The sequence below is a fragment of the Cryptomeria japonica genome, chromosome 2 (genome assembly GCF_030272615.1).
Source record: "Cryptomeria japonica chromosome 2, Sugi_1.0, whole genome shotgun sequence".
Classification (NCBI taxonomy): domain Eukaryota; kingdom Viridiplantae; phylum Streptophyta; class Pinopsida; order Cupressales; family Cupressaceae; genus Cryptomeria; species Cryptomeria japonica.
Genome location: NC_081406.1, coordinates 558,810,370 through 558,834,622, shown reverse-complemented (window position 1 = coordinate 558,834,622; position 24,253 = coordinate 558,810,370). Strand labels below are relative to the sequence as shown.

At 38.0% G+C, this 24,253-nt stretch overlaps 1 protein-coding gene across 4 annotated transcripts in view; it reads left to right on the top strand.

The window, feature by feature from the left end:
* The window catches only part of LOC131038055 (tRNA threonylcarbamoyladenosine dehydratase), a 137,475-nt gene that overhangs the window by 76,403 nt on the left and 36,819 nt on the right, over nt 1–24,253 (top strand). For all 4 annotated transcript variants that reach the window (XM_057970350.1, XM_057970353.2, XM_057970349.1 and 1 more), the window contains one exon: nt 234–368. In XM_057970350.1, coding sequence (XP_057826333.1) covers nt 234–368 — 135 coding nt within the window. The remainder of the gene's footprint in view (nt 1–233; nt 369–24,253) is intronic.

The window sequence follows — 24,253 nt, the reverse complement described above, 5'->3', positions numbered from 1 at the left end:
ATTTTACACTGCTAAAAAGTGATGTATTTTTCACTGCTAAAAAGAACCAAATTCATTTTTGAGCATTGCATTTTTCTTTCCTTTTTGTAAATGATGTAATTTTAATTCAGTGCCTTAATATGTTTGACATATTCTTAGAATGATCAATCATTCATTTGGTTTTCACCCAGTTCATCTGGCTACCTTACCACACTTAATGTATCAAGGAGTAGAACTGATTGTCTGTGTCACAGGTTTCTCTTCTTGCTGCTTGTGTAAGGAGGGGATTGAAAGTTCTGTCTGCAACTGGTGCTGGTGCTCGGGCTGATCCCACTCGTATACGGATTGCTGATTTAAGTGAATCTTCTACTGATCCATTGTCTCGTGCGGTATGTGCTTTACATATGTAAGAATAAGGAATTGAAGATTATGTCACCACTAATGATCCTTATTGTACAATATTTGTTTTAGATTGTTTTTTACAAGTTTCTTTTGTTTCTTTGTGAGGCAAAGTGGTTCCTTTATCTATGTGCCAGTCCTAGGCACCAAGTGATATAGATGCACAGCTTACTTTCGATTTAGGTAAGGCAGTATTGATGCAAATTTTATGGCCTATGCCGATCTTGACCTTTATTGGGCTGAGGAAGGTGAATCATACCTGTAGTCTGTCTTGTTATCCTTAATTATTGTTCTTAGCATATGAACTAAATAAATGTTTTCATCTCATTTTTTTTTTAATATTGAAGAAATTTACAAATATGTTTCATGCAAGCAACTTATTACAAATGGGACTAATACTTAGGTCTCTATGAGCACTAATGAGACCAATACTAAGCAACTTAGGAGCACTAATAATGTAATGTCCCTTTCTGGATTCTAACCCCTAAGAGACAATTACTTAATTCAATCTTCTTACTTTGCACACAAATTGCAATGGAATCAAATTATGTTCATCAAATGCAATTTCTAATTTATTATTTTTATTGTCTGCAATGTGATAGGTCTGATAACAAATGAATTATGAAAAATAAGTATTAGTTCCTGATACAATGCTTTGTCTGATGGATATTGATATACACATGCAATTAGAGAAGTTCTTGAGCAAGAGGTTGCGTCACAAGTCTGCAACCTGATAATATCTATATGCTGTCTCTGAATTGGCCTCTGATTGCATGCAAATGATGTCTTTGTGCTCCTTGGTATGCTGCTATGTCTGATTTGTCAATGTTACAAGCAGATAATATTTTTGGTATCACTAAATAGTGTTCTATTTTTGTTCCTGAGAGATATTTAAATGCTTGTGTAATGTACCTGACGATACCCCAGCCGTATGACACCTCCCCCAAAGACTCTCACATCCGTATGGTGGCTAAGAGCTCAATGTACGGTGCTACACCGTACCGTACGACAAACCCACTGTGCTACTCCATACGAAAACAGTCCGTACAGTAATCAGCATACAAGTCCGTATGGTGGCTACACTCCACCTATACGGTGGTGTTATGCTGCCCATACAGCAAGAATGTGACCGTATGGTCACTTCCTTCGATCCAGCGTACGGTCTAGAGGTCGTACAGCATCAATTCCCTCCGTGCAATGAATACAGTTGCCGGTTCACCACCAACTACTTTCCTTCGTGTATGGACGACTCCAGTATTGAGAGGCTAAGGGAAACACCAAATACTATGCCGTGTAGTGCAAGGTGGACAATATAATCAGATTAACACAATTTGGGATAGGAATGAACACACCAGACATGCAAGTAGAAATTCAGATTCAATAATGATAGTACTTTAGATTACAATAATATCGAACTGAGAGCAGAGCAGAGTAGGGCGTGTAGTGCAAGGTGGACAATATAATTGGATTAACACAATTTGGCACAGGAATGAACACACCAGACATGCAAGTAGAAATTCAGATTCAATAATGATAGTACTTCAGATTACAATAACATCGAATTGAGAGCAGAGCAAAGTAGGGTGAGGAGTTACTTTTCACCGAAACTGCGGATGCCAAGTAGGGAGGATCTTCCACCTCCGAAATGGCTGACAATTGAACTCCAACAGGCATTCGCACATACAGAGCAAAAATACCAAATTCACATACCTACAACTATGCCAAACTCGGCCTTATAAATGGGCTCCAGGAAGTTTCCCGAAGGGTTACAAACGGGCCAACACCACAAAGTTTATAACTAACTAATTAATAAAAAGGGCCCAAAATATATTATTAAGTACGAGGCCATACAATAAACTATTTAAATTGACTATTTAATTATATTGGGGACATTACAGTCCTCCCAGCCCAAGAATTGTTTGCACTCAAGCAATTGCCGACTCGGATGCTCCCAGATCTTTTCGCTCTCCCATGTGGCATCTTCAATCGACAGGTCCATCCATCGGACTAGGTATTCCTTGATGGTGCGTGACCTCAACTTTTTCTCTCTGACATCGATGATCTCTGTGGGCTCCAAAATAAGTTTCCCTTCATCATCAATGGGTGGAAGTTCCTCAGAAACCATGACACCTTTGTCGAGGAGTTCCTGGATCCTCCTCTCTATCTCATCTTTAAACTTCTTAGGGTGGCAATAGGGCATGGTGATAACAGGCTTGGATCCTTCCTCTAGCTCGATGGCATGCTCAAAACCTTGATGCGGGGGAATACCAGGTGGAATGTCTGCAAAAACCAAACTATATTTGCCCAACTCTACCTGAAACTCATCATCCTGGTAGTATGCATGTTGCCCACACGATGGTTTGTTCGAAACCAAGCAGTGTGCTGCCCAGATGATGTCATCATGTCTGAAGATTGCCTCCATCCGTTTGGTCGAAATTTCCCTCACGCCGCCATTGGACATTCCCCTTAGTACCACCTTTTGCCATCCACTTCGAATGAGAATTCCATCCTCTTGAAGCTTTGTGTGTATTGGTCGAGGGTCTCCATCCATTGAATGCCCAAGATGACTTCTGTGACATCCAAATCAATCATGAAGAAATCATCTGTCACTGCGTAGTTCCCCATGGTGATGCTAAGTTGTGGAACCAAATGAGTACATGACAATAGATATCCTCCCACCACCTTGACTTCGAATCCCTCATGCTCCTCTGTATGCAAACCCATCCTGGTGACGAGTGATGAGTTGATAGAGTTGAGAGTGGCCCCATTGTCCAACATGACTATGACCCGTTGCCCTTGGAGTGTACCGCGAACCCGAAACATACTGCACCCTGGAGTGCTGGTCAGAGCGGCAATGGCACCTCCCCAACGGACCAATGTGGAAATTCTCTCTACACGATTTATGTTTTCTTTAGTCTCCCTCGTGCTTTGTTGACCATCTTCCTCATTCTCCTCTTCGCTGTCGGACACCACTTCAATGCCTAAGCAACGGTGCCCTGGTTCCCACGGCTCCTTGCAGGTAAAGAAGAGTTTCCTTCTCTTAAGCTCCTTCCTTGTGGCTTCATCCAATGATGGCTTCTTCGGGGCTAGGGGTGGTTTGTCATGCAAGTAACTCTTAGAGGAAGAAGATGAGGTGGCCATGTCACGCGCTTTCTTAATTGCTTCAGTGAGTGTATTGGGATTGAACCCTTTCACCCAACCCTTCAGTGGTTCCATCAATCCGTCCATAAATAAGACCACCAATCTCCTCTCTGAGATATTTGTCACCAACACGGACAGTCTCTGGAATTCTGTAATGTAACTGTCCGCAGGCCCAAATTGCTTCAATTGAGCCAGTTCCTTGAAGTTGAGTTCTGGATCCTTTCCATCAAAACGGTCTATAAGCCTCTCTGTGAATTCGACATATGAAGTTATTTGATCGTGGCCGAGGGTGACCATTCGATGATAACACCATTCGTGAGCGACTCCTTCCAGGTGAAGTGCTGCAAATTTGATAGCTTCATCTTCATGCATTAGGTTGAGTTGGAAGTAGGTATCTGCTTTTTGTACCCAAGCTCGTGCCGAGGTTGCTCCGGTCCCATCAAAGGATGACAAATTAATCTTACCAACCTTCCGTTTGATATCATTGTTGTAGTAGCCACGACTTCTACCGCCCGAGTATTTCATCTGGAGTTCAACATAATCCTTGAAGGATATATCTCCCTCAAGATTTGCACCTTCCAATCTTGATTCAGTTGCTCTTGCAACTCCTGGAAAGTGGGTTCTTTCTCCCTCGCGAGGTGCTTCTGTTCTTTGGGGAAATGTCGGCATCAGTGGTCGAAAATGGGAGCGCTGTGGGTTTGACCTTCCAGTGACCGAATTATCACCATGATCTCCATTTGTTTTACCCATGGCTAATTGTCCCAATGTATCCTCCATGATTTTTTGTCGTTGTTCCCCTCTGATCATTGTTTCGTTGAATTGAGCTTGGCTTCTGGTTAGCTCCCTTAACAGTGTCATAACTTCCTTGGCAGGATGTTGTGGCTCCCCCATTCTGTCAACATAACGATACCTCCTTTTGGTGTACACCCACATTCACTACCCGACAGGCTGGCAAGATAACCTGGCTCTGATACCATTGTAATGTACCTGACAACACCCTAGCCGTATGACACCTCCCCCGAACACTCTCACACTCGTACGGTGGCTAAAAGCTCAATGTACGGTGCTACACCGTATCGTACGACAAACCCATGTGCTACTCCGTACGAAAACAATCCATACGGTAATCAGCATACAAGTCCGTACGGTCGCTACACTCCACCTGTACGGTGGTGTTATGCTGCCCGTACAACAAGAATGTGATAGTACGGTTACTTCCTTCTATCCAACATACGGTCTAGAGGCCATACGACATCAATTCCTTCCCTCCGTGCAATGAATACAGTTACCGATTCACCACCAACTACTTTCCTTAGTGTACGGACAACTCCAGTATTGTGAGGCGAAGGGAAACACCAAATATTATGCCGTGTAGTGCAAGGTGGACAATATAATCGGATTAACACAATTTGGCACAGGAATGAACACACTAGACATGCAAGTAGAAATTCAGATTCAATAATGATAGTACCTCAGATTACAATAATATCGAACTGAGAGCAGAGTAGATTAGGGTGAGGAGTTACTCCCACCAAAATTGCGGATGCCAAGTAGGGAGGATCTTCCACCTCCGAAATGATTGACAACTGAACTCCAACAGGAATTCGCACATACAGAGCAAAAATACCAAATTCACATACCTACAACTATGCCAAATTCGGCCTTATAAATGGGCTCTAGGAAGTTTCCCGAAGGGTTACAAATGGGCTGACACCATAAAGTTTATAACTAACTAATTAATAAAAAGGGCCTGAAATATATTATTAAGTACGGGGCCATACAATAAATTATTTAAATTAACTATTTAATTATATTGGGGACATTGTAGCTTGCAACAGAGGGGAGGGGGGGCAGGCGGTGGCGGAGGGGTGCTATTTCTGATTGGTGACGATTAAGCTATGCACCCGATTATGGGCCTTCGGTCTTTTGTCTTCACGAGCTATCCAAAATTGGATTAAGAAATCAAATATATAAACTCAAATCGATGATCTTTGAATGAGGGAGAATTCTTTCTTATATCTAGTTGTTGGATTGATAAGTCAAGTTGCCAAAGGATGTGTCTTATGTCCATTTAGTATCATCTTCCTTGCTAATTGTGCCACTTCTTTACCATTTGATTATCAATTAGACTTGCATTCTAATCGCATCTTTTCATTATGATTATCCTCCTTACCAACCGTTGTCTTCTTAAGAAGATGGCTTAGTATTCCTATTGATGGCTTTGTTGTTGACTAATATAATTGCTGTTTATGCCTCTTCATAAAATATCGATTAGTAGATGATTAGTTAATATTCTTGGATGATGTGTGTTTGCATTAGTTTAGGGATCGATCAGAGATATGGTCTATATTAGTCGCTGACTTCCATTGCTGTTTGTTCGTGCCTTAGCCAATTGTCCTTATTATCATATTCGATCTTTGAAACATTGTTTATCATTGATGACCAATGCTAGTCGTTGTCCCTTGATTCATAATGATCTTCACCAATAATGGTTATTGCCATCGATCTTATGTATCATTATATTCTTGCATTGATGCTTGGCTATTATACTCGTCTTTATTATTAATTGATGTTCCTAGTCTTCATTGATCTCCATGTATATGCTTCGATCAGATATCTCACCTATACATGATGATTGATATCTTCAAGATAATCTTCTCCATAGTCGATGGTCACTAGTCTTCGTTTATCATCATCCTCTCATAATTTTACCAACTCAATTAGAATCGATATTCATGAGCCTTATCATAAGTATGTAGTATTTATATTTGTCTACAAGTCTCCTCCCTCAGCGTACGTGATTGGAATGCATAATGACTATTGTTCTTCATCGGGTGATTCTTTGATATGTCTTGATCGATTTGAAGTAATCGATAATTACTACTTGTTCTTATCCCTTATATTTCTAAGGGAAATCATCTTATTTATAAGACTTAATGATTTTCGCGAATGCTTTTATCCTTCTAACTATCCACTTGCTATGTACATCTATTTCTAACTAGCTATTGGTGCTCATGGTCTGCCACTCCTTGACCACGGAAGCATCTTAGAGTTTTAATGATGCTGGATCAAAGATGGGGACATGACAAATAAGATCAATTCTTAGCTTCTTTCAAGTGTTAACATTAGATAATAATTCAGATATCCATCCTAGAAGACATAATAAGACTAGTACTTATCTTCTCACGAGAACTAATAAGACCAATACTAAGCTTCTTTCGAGCATTAAAATTAGATAGCAACTTAGATATCCATTGTAGAAGCCAACAATGTCAGACCAAGAGTCACAACTAGAAATCCACATTAGATATCACATCCACACTAGAAGCCAACAATGGACGAAGAGGAGTCACAACTTCGAATTCCACATTAGATGCCCCTTTGGGGATTTGTACTTGGGCCTCCACAATGAGAACCCAACATTCTAACCAAATTAATGCAAACCCTTGGACATATATTCATCTTATTTAGTTGCATTTTATAGTTGTATCATTGGCTTTGGTAGTGTATTAGCTATATTTAGTTATGAATAGGTGGGTTGGCAGTTTTTTCTTAAGCATAGAAGCATAAATTGTGGAAAAAATATGAATTATGCCTACTTGTTATATGATTAAGATCTAATTGCCATTTTTTCCCTCTAATTACTCATACAAAGATGTAATGCTCTCTTTTTTTATTCATTCCAACATTCTTGGAAACTCCAACTTTCTTAGAGTGCCAATTATTTTAGAAGGAAATTCTAACAATGACAAGTTCTTGGAGCCTAGACATGCACAACTGTACTTTTTGTATGCAAATCCATTTTTCTATAAACACTCCACACTTCCTGGAGAATCCGTCATCTTGGAAGAACCCCAATTTCATATAGACTAATATCCTATGCATTAAGGTAGTGGTGTGGCCAAAATTCATATTTTGGTCAATTTTAATATTTTCCGTGTAAGGTTCCATCCCCTAACTATCTCACAAATAAATTAATTACTCATTTTCCACGTAATTGAGGAGAAATAATGAATTAATAAAATGACAAAATATTATTTTAGAGTTTAAGTGCTTATTCCAGGTAATAGCACATATACATCTGAAGTACATTCTTACAAGAATGGCTTTCATGCCATGTGTGCATCAATAATCAATCAATGAAATACAAATTTATAATAATGATAAATATAAGTTCATAACAATGTCCTTTGTCGCCATGAACCCACATGGTCATTTGCAAGCCAACGACGGGAATATAGCCCAGACTCTTTTTTGCCCAACTACGAAGCAATGCTTCTTTGGAGTTATTTATGCTTTGAAGAACACCCAATCCTGCATGAAGAGCCTAGCTACTTGGAAACAATGGCAGGATGGAAACCTTGGTGCAACCTGATACATGTACATGCATATCTAAAAACATGATAATGCAATGCTCTATTATCAGGATATGGTAGGGAAACATATCAATAAATTTGCTAGGCCTATCTATTTCAATGAACATGGCTTTGGCCAAAGCACTTAAAATAATTGAATTTTTCTTGAAAGAGGATCATCCTTCTTTGCTTACCCATATTAGGCACCCTTTCCCGGAATCAAAGCTCAAACACTCACAAAGAGAATTTAATCTACTACTTTAAATATAGGCTATCATGTATATGCCAAGTGAGTTTAACTATTCCTTTCATCATACTAATGCAATATTCACCTATAATGATATCATGATATGAACATGTAAATGATTCTTCTTTCCAATGCATATCTGAAACTACATGGCTTTTTATGCATGACGGACATGATATTTCTTATGTTCTTTCATATATTATTTTTATGATGAACTTTCATATAGACTAATATCCTATGCATTAAGGTATTGGTGGTGTGGTTAGAATTCGTATTTTTGGCTATTTTAATATTTTTCGTGTAAGGTTCTATACCCTAATTGTCACAAATTAATTTTTGCTCATTTTCCACATAATTAAGGAGAAATAAAGAATTAACTCCATGAATTAATAAAATAAAATGACAATTATAATTTCAGAGTTAAAGTGCTTATTCTTGGTAATAACACATATACATTTGAAGTACATTCTTAGAAGAATGGTTTTCATGCCATTTGTACATCAATAATTAATCAATGAAATACAAATTTACAATAATGATAAATACAAGTTCATAACAATGTCCTTTGTCACCATCAACCCACATGGTCATCTACAAGCCGAGGATAGGAACATGGCCCAGGCACTATTTCGCCCAACCACAAAGCAATGCTTCCTTAGAGTTCTTCCAAGAACACCCGACCTTGCATGAAGAGCCTAGCTACTTGGAAACAATAGCAGGATGGAAACGTTGGTGCAACTTGATACATCTACGTGCATATCTATAAACATGATAATGCAATGCCCTACTATCAAGATATGGCAGAAAAACATATCAATGAATTTGCTAGGCTAATTTATCTATTTCAATGAACATGGCTTTGGCCAAAGCACTTAAAAATAGTTGAATTTTCCGAAAAGATGATCATCCTTCTCTGTTTACCCATATTCGGCATCCTTTCCCAGAATCAAAGTTCAAACACACACAAAGGCAATTTAATCTACTTCGTTAAATGCAGGCTATTATGCATATGCCAAGTGATTTTATCTATTCCTTTCATCATACTAATGCAATATTCACCTATATTGATATCATGATATGAACATATAAATGATTATTATTTCCAATGCATACTGAAACTACATGGCTTTTTATGCATGATGAATATGATATTTCTTATGTTGTTCTTTTCCGAATGTAATTTCAATGAAAATATGAATGCAGATTTTTATAATAGCAGTTTAAATGATCATACTGATAGCTCTGAAAATTGATTGCATGAGATTTCTCAATTTTGAGCTTAAATATTGATTTTTCTGGTTTTATTTACATCCTCTGTCAAGGTGCAAGGTCTAGGGTTTAGGATTTATCAAAATTTCTTATGTCTTGTGAAGAAAACCCTAGCAATGATATATCTCGTCATTACTTTTTCCCACTTAAAGCCGAGGGTTGTTTACCATGGGTGGGGCCATTTTATTCTTTAAGTGATAAGTTTCGTTAGACCGGTTTTTGAAGTGATTTTCCTAAGGCGCATACAATTTTCTTCCTATAGTCAGTCTCCCTTTAATATTTGTGCCCGCGCCTGTGATTTTCCTAAGTCCGAAAATCCTAAGTATTTCGGCTAGTTGATAAAAGTAGAACAGATCTGTCGGTCCGTGCTTCCCCATGGTTGAAAGTGCAAGGATGATAAAGACCTTAGCATCATGAGATGATGCCACGTGTGTCTGGCGGAAAAAGGTGAGCCGACGGTTTGACTTTTCAAAATGTTTGATGTTACTGGTTCTCAGGCGGTAAAAACCGGTTTACTAACAGTCCTATCAATTGGCACGTGTTCAAGATGAACGACGATGTTATGTCCTAAGGTAAAAGGTGCTCGACTTTTAATTCTGAAAGAGTTAACGGGCACTGTGCAAAGCAATAAAGCGTGAATAGATCTGACGACCCCCGTATTCTCGTGATGGAAGTTGCAAGGAAGTTACGGACCGCGGCATCACGATATGATGCCACGTGTCTCGGGCTGGCCAGGAAGACTTACGGTAGGGCCGCTGGCAGAGTCTAGTCGAAAGTTGATATGGCGCTGATTGGTCATGGCTTTGTGGGTCCACGGATACAGATGGAAGGTCAAATGCCCCATTGACAAATAATGATCGTTTGATTTGCCAGGCTAGGTAAGATCTGCGACTGAGTTTCAAATGTGAAATTAGGAGGGATCTTTGAAGACATTGGTCGTAGCTTGCGCGCGAGAGGTGGGATAAACAGGATACATACTTTTCGACTCAGGATGATTAATGAAAAGTTGGGAGATTTAGATGTCGGCTCAGTCTAGGAGGATTATCTTCAAATTTTCTATTGAGCAAAGGACTGATTCGACAAGGCAAGGACAATACCTCGGAGATGTGAAAAGATTGGGATAAGCTTCAGGTTTAGGTATGATGGATCACGAGTTTTTTGATGAATTCAGAGATTTGCTTATTGACAGAGATCCTGAAGTAGAAGACTGTACACCCATGGAAGAATAAAATCAGGATAAAATCATTCGCATCAGATGAACCTTGACAGGAGAATACAGTGGATGTGATATGCACGATTTCTAGTGTCCATAGCTGGCAAGTTGAATTAAGAGCACCAAAGTGATGATTTTTCACGAACATGCACTACTAGATGAATTGTTTTTAACTATAAATACAACAAGGTGGTGATTAAACTGGTAGGAGAAAATGAAGCCTTTTCATTTTCTGAGTGCAGTTTTTTCTTCTGCAAGGAGAATGATGTTTGAGCAAGGTCGTAAATGGAATTGCTATATGCTTTGTGATACCGAATGGATATTTTCTCTCATGTGTGAGCATGTCTATTGTCAGAGGGGATGTGAAAGTGGGGAGGATTGCCAGAGGGGGTGTGAAAGCCTTTTCTTATAAAGAAAGGCCATGCATGGCACAACCTCTGCTTCTACTCTATCACTGGATGGCAGGGGGTTCTGAGAGAGAGCCCGCAGAGGAATGAAAAAGGAACATGTCTGGGTAGGGAGTGGCAGCAATTCAGCCATGTAGTTGCATGGAAGCTGTGACCCCTCCCCAACATATTATGTTTCCTCTGTAGCTCCTCCTTCCACTATCTCTGATCCTGGGCATGAAGGTTGAAGCTCCTCCTCTAGTTTAGAGGCGACTTTTCTTCTTGCTGGGACCCCGTTTCCTTTCCTAGAAGGGAAATGCTCTGTAGGACAGAAGCGCAACATCTCACATTCCATCCGAAGGTGTCAGGGCGATGACGGCATGGCTCAAACAGTTTTGCTCCTACCAATTTCTAGTTAAGAATGATGATTCACAAGTGGCAGTGCATGGATATGGAAATATATCTGTAACAGAATTGCATATGGCCTTTTAGGCCTAATTGTCAAGAATGAATTTGCTGTTGACATGTGTCTTCTAGCCAGAAGCTTGTTGCTCCCTTTATTCTATAAAAAGGGAAATCATGGCCAGAAGAAGGGCTCAGATTTTTTGGGAATGTCTTGTAGGTTCAGTTTTCTTGTTCCTTGGGTTTTTCCTAGTCTGTTTCTAGTAGTGAGTCTAGGTGAAGCGAACAAGCTGTAAAGTCTTTTACAAAGTAAATAAAGAAATGTTTTAGTGTCAAGTTCTGCACAGGTTCTTGAAGGAGTTATATGTAAATTTTATCTTGTGACAGAGATAGCATTTTGTTTAAATAAAATAGAATTCCGACTCTTTTCTCTCCATCACATGATTCTATCAGTTTTTAAATGAAATTAATCAAGGGTTTATTTCATTTAGTGCATTGTTATGATGTATGTAGCTTTCTATTTATGTTTCGGCCCAAGGGGTCAATTAAATTGCTTAAATAGAGTTGCAGAATGATAGGGCTTGTGCAAGGATTTTAGATAAGTAGTTTTGGATTGGGATCACAAATGAAATATATTGTAAGGTAGTATCATCTTAGATCTTATGTTATTAGATCAAATTCTGTAACATTTTTAGGTTTACGTTTTATATCTTTCAGGTGCCCAATGAGGGACTAATCGCTGCTTGTAACCGGCTTTATTTATCAACCTTGTTTCGGTTTTAACTGATGAATCTCTACAAATCTTTTAAAATATCAGAATATCATCTGTTAAGTTTTCATGTATTTTCTGAAAGTTGTCCTGCCCATCTCATGCTTCAGCCTAAGGTCGAGGATCACTGAAGGATTTGCCATCCTTGAGCATTCTCCCTTTTTGTTGAGTCTTTTTATGAGATAATCTGCTTTGTTTTCAGTAAATTCCTGAGTATTGTTGCAGAGAGCAGGAAGTTCACTGAAGGGATTACCCTCCCGGGTCTTGCAGAGCCCGAAGTGTAGAAGGATCTTGTATCCTTGTTGAAGTTGGTCCAAGCCTTACGGATATTGATAGTTGGAAGTGGCTTTCCATAGGTATTTGGAGGAATTAGCTTGGTCTCTGCCTGTGGCAGTGTAAACCCGTTTTTTCTGGGCACCAACACATACAATATTAGTTTTGAGAAGGTATATATGTGTGTGTGTATGCTCTTAACATGTAAACAAATAAAATTTTCATGGGTTTTCAATCACAGAATAAAATCATTTTTCTATTACAGTCAAGAGATTTGTGTAAGATTTTCCTAATGTTCTAATGCATTTTCCATTTCAGCATTGCAAGTTTTCAGTTTTTGTCTAACAAATAGTAACAAATTTCGCTTCCATTTCAGGGTACAGTGAAGATGAAATGTAGAGTTCACGTGAGATTATTTCAGCTAACTTTCACTTTTTTTAGTTTTATAGTGAGAATGAAAGATAGTTTCTTTTTTTTTCTTTTTCAGCACATGGAATATGATTAGCAAGAAAACATGGACAAAGATAAACCTTAGGAAATTGCTCCATAAAACCAGATTTTATTGATTTGCAATAACTTTTCAAATGAATAACAGGGTATCATAACCTACTTGATAGTCTAGACAAGTGAGGCTGATTTTCTGATGATAGCCATTCAGGAATGAGGGTAATCAATCTCCAACTCCAAGCTCTCGAATTTGAGAGAAGATGATTCCTTTGCTGCAAATTCCCTATTGCTTTTGTGAAGAACTTATCTAAATCCACCCCAAAACCCTTTGATATCTCTCTGCTTCCCTATGCTAGCATTATTATTGATGTTATTATCATGCCATAGTTACAAATTGCAATCTGCCTAAGAATATGAAAAGATAGCCTATATCCAAAATGGTCTCAATTTGGGTCTCATATAGCAAAGCGACCCCTTCAGTATTGAGGAAATGAATACAATGACAAAACAGGAAATGCTACAGTCTTTTTTCTGCTCATTGAGCTATGGCGATGGCTCCATAATGCAACCACCTTCCATTTTGGGGAGGTGACTCATTATGAAAGTCGTCTCTCTCGAAAGTGTCCGCAATGAAATAAAGTACGATCACCATATTGGCAGGATATGTTGAGAAAGGTAAATGAGGCTCCACAAGGGTACACAGGGCCAGGTTATGAGAAGGTGCGTAGCACCTTATGATCAAAGGAGGTAAAAAACATAGACAATGCATTGGCTCCCATTAAAAATTCATGGAAACAAACAGGGGTGTCCATCATTTCAGATGGATGGAAGGATACCAAAAATTGGCCATTAATTAATGTAATTGTAGTGTGCCCTAAAGGGGCAATGTTTTTGAAAGCTGTGGATTGTGAGGGACAGGTGAAGGATGCACAATTTATTGCTAACATCCTTATACAATGCATTCAGGATGTGGGACCTCAAAATGTTGTCCAAGTAATAACGGACAATGCAAAGAATTGTAGAGCTGCAGGTATGTTGATTGAGACACGGTTTGAACACATATTTTGGACACCTTGTGCTGTCCACTCTCTCAACCTCATGCTACAAAAGATAGGCAGGAAAATACATTGGATCAAACAAATTTATGTTGAGGCTGAAGAGATCCAAATGTTCATCACAAACCATAACATGTCACAGGCCATTTTCAGATCATTTTCACAGTTGGAGTTGCTAAAGGTAATTGAAACACTTCAATTTTTAAAATCTACATTTCACTTTGATGGTTTCTAAATTTTTATTTTTTTTAATCTTGTCTTCTTTGTGTTCTAATTTTTATTTTTAATTTTTGAATAGGTTGCCGAGACTCGATTTGCATCCAACACAATCGTCTTGAGGCGACTTGTGAAGGTGCTACAGCCACTTGCTAGCATGGTAATTAGTCAAAGTTGGTCCCTATGGAAGCAATCCAATACTGAAAGAGCAACAAATGTAAAGCACATGATCTAGATGACACTTGGTGGGATCGGTTGGAATATCTTTTGAGTTTCACTAAGCCCATCATGAGTATGATCCGTTACACTGACATGGATCATCCATGTTTGGGAGAGGTATATGATGGCATTGACTCGATGATTGAGAAAATGAAAGCCATCATCAATGCAAAAGAGCAAGATCCCGAAGAAATTTTCTTCAAAGAGGTTCAATCAATTTGTGTTGAGCGGTGGAACAAAATGACCACCCCACTACATCTTCTTGCATTTGCATTGACTCCCAAATTTTATAGTGATGAAATGCTTGCTAAGCCATCAAGGGTACCACCATATAGAGATTCAGAAGTCAGTGAAGGGTGTAGGACAACACTTACTAAACTCTTCCCTGATTCTGAAATGGAGGATTTAATGACAAGTGAGTTTGCTGATTTTGTAGCCTCCAATGGTCAAAGTGTTTCCGCTCTCCGTGACAAGTATAAAAAGGATTCTCATGCTTGGTGGTACCTCAATGGCCATACATCACCAAACCTTCAAACTCTTGCAATCAAAGTTTTATCGCAATAAGTTTCTTAATTTTTATTACTCTCTAAATTTATATTTTTTACTATTTTATAATTGTCACCCTCTCACTTTGTGTCAATTATTCAATAGTTTGCTAGTTCCTCTTCATCTGAGCGAAATTGGAGCACATACTCCTTTATCCCAAAGAAACGGGGCTCGGACTCGGCTCGGACTTGGCAAGGCCGACTCGGACTCGGGACTCGGCGTCAGACTCGGTTGGACTCGAGAAAGTGAAAGACTCAAGAAATTTAGAGATTTTTAAAGATTTAAAACTTGTTTCAGACACCCTTTATTGAATACACCTTAAAGACACAAAAACATCATCAAACTCGGCTCATTTGATTACATACACAAGTATACATCAATCACATAAGCATAAACGCAAATTGTAGCTGAAGAAAATAACAAACATAGATATATAAATATTGTCAAATGTATACAATATTACAAAACTCATGGAATAAAAAATCCATGTCATCATATGATCATCATCAAATGTTTCATACAAATACCAAAGGTAAATAGTAAATACTAAATACAACTACAAGTGTACAAGCCTATGGCTCAGAGGGCTGTGCACCCTCTCGCCCTGCCCCCCTGCGAAGGCGTTTAAAGTAGGTCCTGGATGATTCAGCAGCCATAGTCACTCCCCGTGACACCAGGCCATGCTCACCAACATTAGGAACAACTGTGTCATGCTCACCAACATCAGGAACAGCTGTGTCACTCTGAGTCTCAGTATTTCCTGTCTCTGCTCGTGCTCTCTGCTCCTCCTCTGCCATGGCTACAGCCTCAGCCTCTATATCTACCTCGTCGATCCAATCAATGTCATCATCACTAAATACAATTGTAGGAGTCCCAGGAGCTGTCTGATTCTCATTGGCCCACTCTGCTTCAAGATCAACCTCATCTAGAATGATAGGAGACATGTCAACTAATGCATTCTTTCTCATTCTCAGGTGGAGGTTGTAGTGAACAAAGACGAGATCATTCATCTTCTCCACAGATAATCTATTGCGCCTCTTGGAGTGTATGTGCTCAAACATACTCCAATTGCGCTCACAACCTGATGTGCTGCATGGTTGGCTCAAGATGCGAATGGCCAACTTCTGAATATTTGGTGTCTCTGGGCCAAAAAAGTTCCACCAATGATCTGAGTTTGAAATGAGAAAAATAAATAAAATCAGTCTCACTCATGAACTCATTTAACAAGTTACTATATAGTATTGAATAAAACTAAAATTAAGCCTTACAATTTATTTTTACCTGGCATCATAGTTGTCCAACCATCTTTGGCAACAGGACGAGAGAAGGTCTCCCCTTGTGCATCTGAGAACTGCTGTAGCTCTCGAAAAAGGTCTATCTGAGAAGTACCAGTAGGTCCCATCTTCTCCATGATTGCATATAGCCCATTAAGGACCTCCACATCAGCCTTGAAAGAAGGGATAAAACGGAATGCCGGATTCAGATAATAGGCTGCCGCATGGATGGGCCTATGAAGCTGATGATGCCATCTCCTATCAATGATCTCCCAAATGGGACCATACTTGCTCTTATCTCCTCCATAGACGAATCTAATGCCCTCCTTCACCCTATCCATGCCCTCATATATATAGCCCATTGTGGGCTTATCTCCATCCGCAACTCACAACAAAACCACCAAGGTCTTAACAAACTGCAAAATTGAAAATATTGTGTAATTTAGAAAAATGAGCAAATAAGAGAATACATATAATAAGTTATAAAGCATGAAGTTAAATTGTAGAATTTATAAAAAATTACCTTCACTATCTCATCACAAGGGACCCAAAAGCCTTGCTCATCAAAAATGCAGTCTGCCATATCTTTCCCTGCAGGGGTGGTAGCATAGGATGAGGAAGACCACTCCTCACCAACAATCATACGTCTCAAGGCAGACTTAGACCTAAGCATGGACTGCAATGTGAGGAAGTTTGTGGCAAATCTTGTGATTCCTGGACGAGCTAACTCCTTCTGCTCTGTGTATTGTCTCATAAGAGCCAACACCCATGAATGATTATATACAATTTGCAGACATTTCTTGCCCTTTCTACACATCTCTTGACCCATGGGATTTTTCCAATATCCTCCAACATGAGGTCAATGCAATGAGCAGCACATGGAGTCCAAACTATAGATGGGTGCCTCTCCATTAATAGTCTACCTGCAGCAACATAATTTGTTGCATTGTAAATTGTAATTAATGGAGGTACAAACTACAAGATAGTAATTAATTTGAAAACAAAATTAGTTTGTAATCAAAAGTTTACCCGCAGCAACATAATTTGTTGCATTGTCGGTCACCACCTGTACCACGTTCTCCTCACCCACATCTTCAATCACCTCCACTATCCGCTCACATAGGTAGGTGGCATTCTTGCAATGGGCAGAGGCATCAATGGACTTGATGAAAACGGTGCCCCATGAAATAAAAAAATAAAGCTAGGTCAATGATCATTCAATAAACCATTAGATAAAAAATAAAAAATTAAAGACTATATGAAACTAAAATTAATCAATCACCTGCGGAAGAAACAAGAAAATTAAGGAGAGTTCTGTTTCTCCTATCCGTCCAACCATTAGTCATGATGGTGCAACCTTTAGTGTTCCATATCTAGCGTTGTTCATCTAAATCCTTCTTCACATCATCCACCATTTGAGACAAAATGGGTCCCCTCAAATCACTCTCACTAGGGGCTTTGAACTCCGCCCTGCATATGGTAATGGCATCAACCATTTGTTGCCAATAAGGAGACCTGTCTCAAAGAAACTCAATGAGATAAGTTAAGTATAAAAATTCAATGAGATAAGTTAAGTATAAAAATTAAAACAATCAAAGTTATCAAACATAAAAGTTAGTAAAACATTCACCTGACTACAAAGAATGGAATACAGCTGTAGCTCCAAAACCTGTCAACTGCCCTTTTAGCAGCATCATGGACCTCCTTGTTCCAACCCATGCCCTCAAGCGACGGTTGGGACCCAGGAGTAGTGCGAGGCACAAAGAAGGAATCCAACCTAGATTTACGAATCCTAGGTCCAATGGTAACACTCCCACTACAACTACTAGTGGTAGGAGCATGAGAAGTGGCGGTGGCACCGCCACTTATAGAAGCAGAAGCAGAAACGGAAGCACCAACAGTAGCAAACTGAGTGGGACGATATGGAGGTAAGGAAGAAGGGCCTCCAACACAACCTAACTGTGTCGCTCTTCCAAAAACTGTCTCTCTCCCAATGGCCGCTCGATCCTCCTTTTGTTTCTTTTTCCTTTCAATCTCCTCAACCATTATATAACATTCACGTACGGCCTCAGGGACTGCTTTTAGGCATGGTTCGGCATCATGTCCACGCACACCAGCAATATGGTATTTCAGCCTATATATACCTCCATGGAATATTGTTTTGCAAAACATACATTTTGTTTGCCCCTTTCCTTGCCCTGGAAAATCCTCATGATATTTCCAAGTAGGGTCCTTTCTAATGGGGGGTCTAGAAGCTGAAGTAGACATTTTAGGATAGTTTTGTGAAACTTGAAGTTGAGGCAAATAATAAAGTGAAGTTTGCTGCAATAAAACATTACAAATACAAAATAAAATTAATACATACATTCAAAAAAACTAAAGTAGGGTTTGTCAAACCCTACTTTTAAAAAATTTTGTTTACAAACCCTACATAGTACAACACTGCAACTACATACTACATGCTACATACAAACATGCAAAAGATTTTGAAAGAAAACTTTCAAAATAAATGAATAGAAAATGGAATTTTTGCATACAAGAAACAAAATATTCTTCAAAAAAAAGCAATCTTACCTCTTACAACAAGCTTGAAATGAGCTGCAAACTCTTCCTATCCAACTCTTGATGCACCAAATCCAAACCCAATGCAGCTCCAATGTGACAAATTGAAGAAAACTTGAGCTTCCTCCTTGCTGGTTTTTCTTCTATGCACCATTGTTTTTCTTCCCAACTCACTTTACTCCTTCTATTTTTGCAAGTGAATTAAATGAAGTTCACTTTTAGGGATAGGAGATAATTAACCAAAAAAAATGGATTTGAAAAAGCATTTAAAACTGTTTTGTTTTTGTCTTTTTCCAAGTTAACGCCAACTGAGTCTGAGGCTCGGGACTCGCCGAGTTTGGCGAGTTTGGGCCAAACTCGCCAACTCGGCAAGTCCGGCGAGTTTACTCGCCAGACTCAGACGAGTCCAAGTCTGAGCCCCTGGGACTTGCCAGGCCTGACTCGTACTCGGACTCGCCGAGTCTGGGTGAGTCCCATTTCACTGCTTTATCCACTCAGTGAAACGCAACCGACTGGTAGCAAGTAAGGCGGAAGAGCTCGTTTATGTGCATTCAAACTTGCGCCTTCTTACTCATAAACAAAATGAGTATAAGGATGGGAGCACAAAGTTTTGGGATGTAGATCTAGAGCGAACTGATTTGGATTTTTCAGCTACCACACAATCTTTACTTTCTGGGGAGTTTGATAGCCAATTTGCTGCTAGTGCAAGTGGCAGTGAGGCTGCATGTGGTTCCAGTACTCTACCTACATCATCTAATGTCAATGATGATGTTGATCTTGATCTTCCTAGTGACCCATATGATGCTATTGCTGATTATTAGTTGTGTTATTTTATTGTTGAACGGTTGAACCAATGAACAATGAATTCGATATCTATCATAACATTCAAAGTTTGACAAATGGATATTTCATATTAGATTAGACTTATAGTAAATTTGTAATTTTATTATAGTTATATCAATATGAATCATATATGATAGTTCTAAGTTTTGTTTAGCATATGGATGATATGTGGGATTCTAAATTTAATCTTTGTTTCTACTTATTAGACTGTATATATGTATATATTTATGATTTTTACATTTTTTTGTACATACGTACCCAGCCCCCCCTAAAAAAAATTGCCGTACCAGCGTACCGTACCCACGTACCCGTACCCGTACTGGCAACTTAGGAAAAAATAGAAGTTGCAGTGTGCAAAGTGAATTGCCTTTATGATAGGCATTACCACCTTATGTTTTAATTTATAAATTGTTGTTGCTACTAGCATTCAGCTTGTCATGGATGATAATGAAGCTTTGATTTAATATCAGTCCAGCTTATTGCATTTGAACCTTTAAAAGTTCACTGCCATAAGCAATGTGATTGGCTCAAAGATAGTTATAATTTTTGAGATTTAGTGAAAGCCAATCAGCCTTCAGATCACATATGAAATTTGACTCATTCAAACTTATCATAGTTCGATTCATGATTAAACAAATGTATATATATATATATATTTGTATATGTATATCGATACATATATACATATATGATAACAAGCATTATCAACTTCGTATAAGTATGTGTGCTTGTATGCACATATACATATTTTGATATGTATTTATGCATATATGGATATATACAACTATTTTGAATCTCTTTGAAAGAAATGGCGATATAAAACAATCATTCATTTTCTAATACATGAAACATGAATTCATGAACGCATAACAAAAAAGGCAGTTTTATTTTCTTTTTAAACCAATTGAAACAATATGATTAAAGCGATAATCATAGGCGTCATCAAATCATTCAAAATGCATATTCTAAATGCAGATCTAAATGAGACTGGTGTGTGCAATAGGTATCCATCATGATTATTTTTTACCAAGTGGTTAAATCACTTTTCTTCAACCATGTTCCCACCTTCGACTCATACCTGCACTCAATCACACATTAATAGGTTAGCTCTCAAAACTATAGCCAAAGCATATATATGGTAGGAAAACATATTAATATCACAATTAATCACAATTAAATCATCATCTTTTCATTTCAATTTAAAAATATATCACTAATTCTAACATATTTAACCATAGTTAAATAATCAAAGATAATTAACTAATATTAAATCCAGTTTATTTCATTAATTAATCGCCAAAAGATGAGACGTGACATTCCGTAACTTTGGTGGTTGTGTAAAAACTAATTAAATTATTAAATGGTTAAATAGGGGAAGAGTACCAATAGCCATCATAGTTCTAATAGACGCACACTTATTGTCATAGTGACCCCCCAATAGCCATCATAGTGAAAACACCATTAATAAATTTGTTTTGTACCAATAGCCGATCATTTTTTGTAATTTTTTGTTCATAATTGCCCTATTTGTGCATCACTATTGGAACATTTGTGCAAAACTGTTGGGACATGTATCCACAAGGACTGGCGATTTTGAGTGGACGGTTACTGGAACATCTTTAGTTAGGTATCAGGCGACACTCTGAAATGTGTACTTTTTGACCTTTGTGCGCATAACTGATTCCACAGTGTGCATCGTTACTACCCATAAGCCAGATCGATAGCTATAAGTAGTTAAGTCGCATATGAAGACAACTAAAAAAAAAAAATCAAAATCCGATGTACCGTTTAGGATCTGTGGGTGCGTGAAGTTAGATATGAAGGCTACTGGTGCTCTTCCCCTACTAAAGTTGTTGAAAAGGTAAATTTAGATAACAACTTATATTATTATATTCAATTATTTAAAGAGGTGTTTAAACTTTGAAGTGTGTAGATAAAGTGTTGCTAGGTTCAAGGTGCTGAAAAGTGGTTATAAGGACACTTTATATTATTTTATGAATAAATTTTTTTATTTTTTTTAAATAACAAAAAAAGGAAAAATAATGATTTTTCAAAGAAGCAATAAAAGAAAAAGCAAAAAAAGAATGTTTTTTTTCAAAAAACAACAAAAGAGGAAAAAAACACTTATTTTTTTTTCCCAAAATAGCTCAAAATGTTATAAATTTTTTAAGGATGTTGGGTCTTGAGAAGCAGCAGGGTTACTGCTTATTCATTTTATTTTTTTGGGTGAAAGAACATGAGTTCTCCCTATTTGCCAAAGAACGAAAATACTTTGGTGAATCTAGTTTCGAGGGTGAAAACCCTCCCAACTGGTTGAGTGATTTCATTCAGAAACTACCATTGTGCTGAATGTTTAGTTTGTTCCAGCTTGTTTCTCTTAGTAATGCTTGCTTGAGTTTTCAGATGTTTTGATAGTAACATTTTGGTGTGATTGAATCAGTTGGTTGAACAGTGGTGATTTTGGTGCTACCATTAATTTGATTTCTATTTCAGTCTCATATAAATTTGTTTCATGCGTCCAAGGTTCAGTCTATGCATGATTTTGGGAAGTACATCAATTCATATTTTTTGAGGTGTGTGTTGAGCACATTCGTGTTAGTTTTTGGAGTGTTTATATTGCTTATTAGATCTGATTTTCAGTGTTTATCAGTCATAAAGGCAGTTTATCATGTATGTCAATTTATTTTCGGCCTGTGATTGGTGAGAAGCTTGTCATCTATGCTTTCTGAGTTTATTGAGTTCATCCTTGTACTTGCAGCAGTTCCTACTTGCAATCAAAATAATAAATCGGCTTGGTTTCAGTAGTATACTTCATTTTTATGCTCTATTGAATTGTATTTCATGCCTGTCTTGTAAACCCTAGATGGGAGTATTGTTGGAAGAATATATTTGTATGCATTTAATTTTGTGAAGTTGGATGGTTTACTGTTAGTTCATATGCATATCATGCTGATAGGTCTTGGTTCACTGTTAGACCCAATGTATTTCATTAGCCCGTTTTGGCATTGAACAAATTGGTGTAATCAAGCATTTTGGTTTGAAGTAGCTTAGACATTCTGCTAGTGGCTTGCATCGATGCACTTTCTCTGTTGAAGAAGTGTTGATTGGGGTCAGTTGAGCCGCTTGTGTGCTAAGATTAGCTTGCTACCATTGTTTTATGTTTGTATACATTATAGTCAGTAATGTGGTCAAAGTACTCTATGCTCTCACCTTGTCCGCTCTGGGATCTGGGTATTATAAAGTGTGAAGGCATTGCACATGCATTTTATATCCATTTTTTTTTATAAAAAAGGACGGTTTACTACAAAAGATTCCTAAATGAGATCAGTGGATATTGAGAGCAAAAATAGAATGTACCCATGCTTGAGAATATTGAGTGAAGAATATGATTTGAAATCCAATGGTGATGACAAATTGGTGCTAGTGCTTTCTTTTAGAAGAGACATGCATTGAAGATGAAAGAGCTAAAAGAAGAAACCAAGAAAGAAGGCAAGAATCTTTGGAGTATTGACTAGAAGACATAATGCCACACCAAGGGTAATTGTTTGAAGATGTTATATGAAATTTTCCATGTTAGGTTGTGTTCAATAAAGAATTACCCTTATAAATTAAGGAACAACAATGTTCAAGTACTCTTCACATAGGAAGAAGTGACATCACTCACCACATTGACAAAGCTTAATAATCTACATCAAAATAACGGTAGTAGATGTGGTATTCAAATTTAATATGACTCTCTCGGTTAGTTGATTATGCAATGTGGAAGTTGTAACAAATGTGATAGTTTTTGCAAAGATTGTCCCAAAATCTAGAACAATACTAAACTGCTTTATAGATGTTGTGAGCCTAGGAATCATAATGATGCCTACAATATGAAGTGAGCAATCAAAGTGAATGTCAACATGATTGTTATATTTATTGATGTGGGAGTAATATAAATCATGAGAGCACAAGAGCCATACACCTTGACCTAAGAAAGAGGAATGAAACGCAAGATAAAGCAATACTGGAAAATGAGAAGGTGATGTTCAAAGAACGAAGGTAGTACCATGAGTGGGCAAATAAAGTAACCCATCGTCTAGAACAAGGCAATTGCAAGAAACTATGGTGTTGGTAAAAGTAGCCGATTTATTGCATAGGGTTCTAGAACAAAGAGTGTTTTAACTTCTATCGTATTTGATAGTGGACTTGTCAAATAGTGTAGTGTCGTATTGTAGGAAGAACATTAGACTAAAGACTGAATCTATAGTCAAGGCCCCTTTAATGATCAGCCCAATGATCTTAACAATGAATATAGTTGAAAGACCAACAATGGTACACATGTAGATGCTTGGTAGAAATCTAACAAACACATTTGTGGATGGTGGTTTTGGTGTGAATGCTCTAAAGGATCTTTCAAAACTCTTTTCTCTTCTAACCTTCCAATTGGTTGGAGTGGGTTGTGTTGTGACCTTTTCACACATCACCTCATTGCAAATGGGGACCCCCTCTTTCCCGCTTTCCAGTTTTGTAAGTTTAGGGTTTTGGTAGTCATGTGACAATTTTGAGCTTTAAATGTTTGAGTCTCGTCCTTGGACATGGTCATGTTTCTAGGTCTTCATGATACAAACAATGTTAAATCTTTAAGTTTTGAAGTCATTAGGATCAAGATGTTGAAA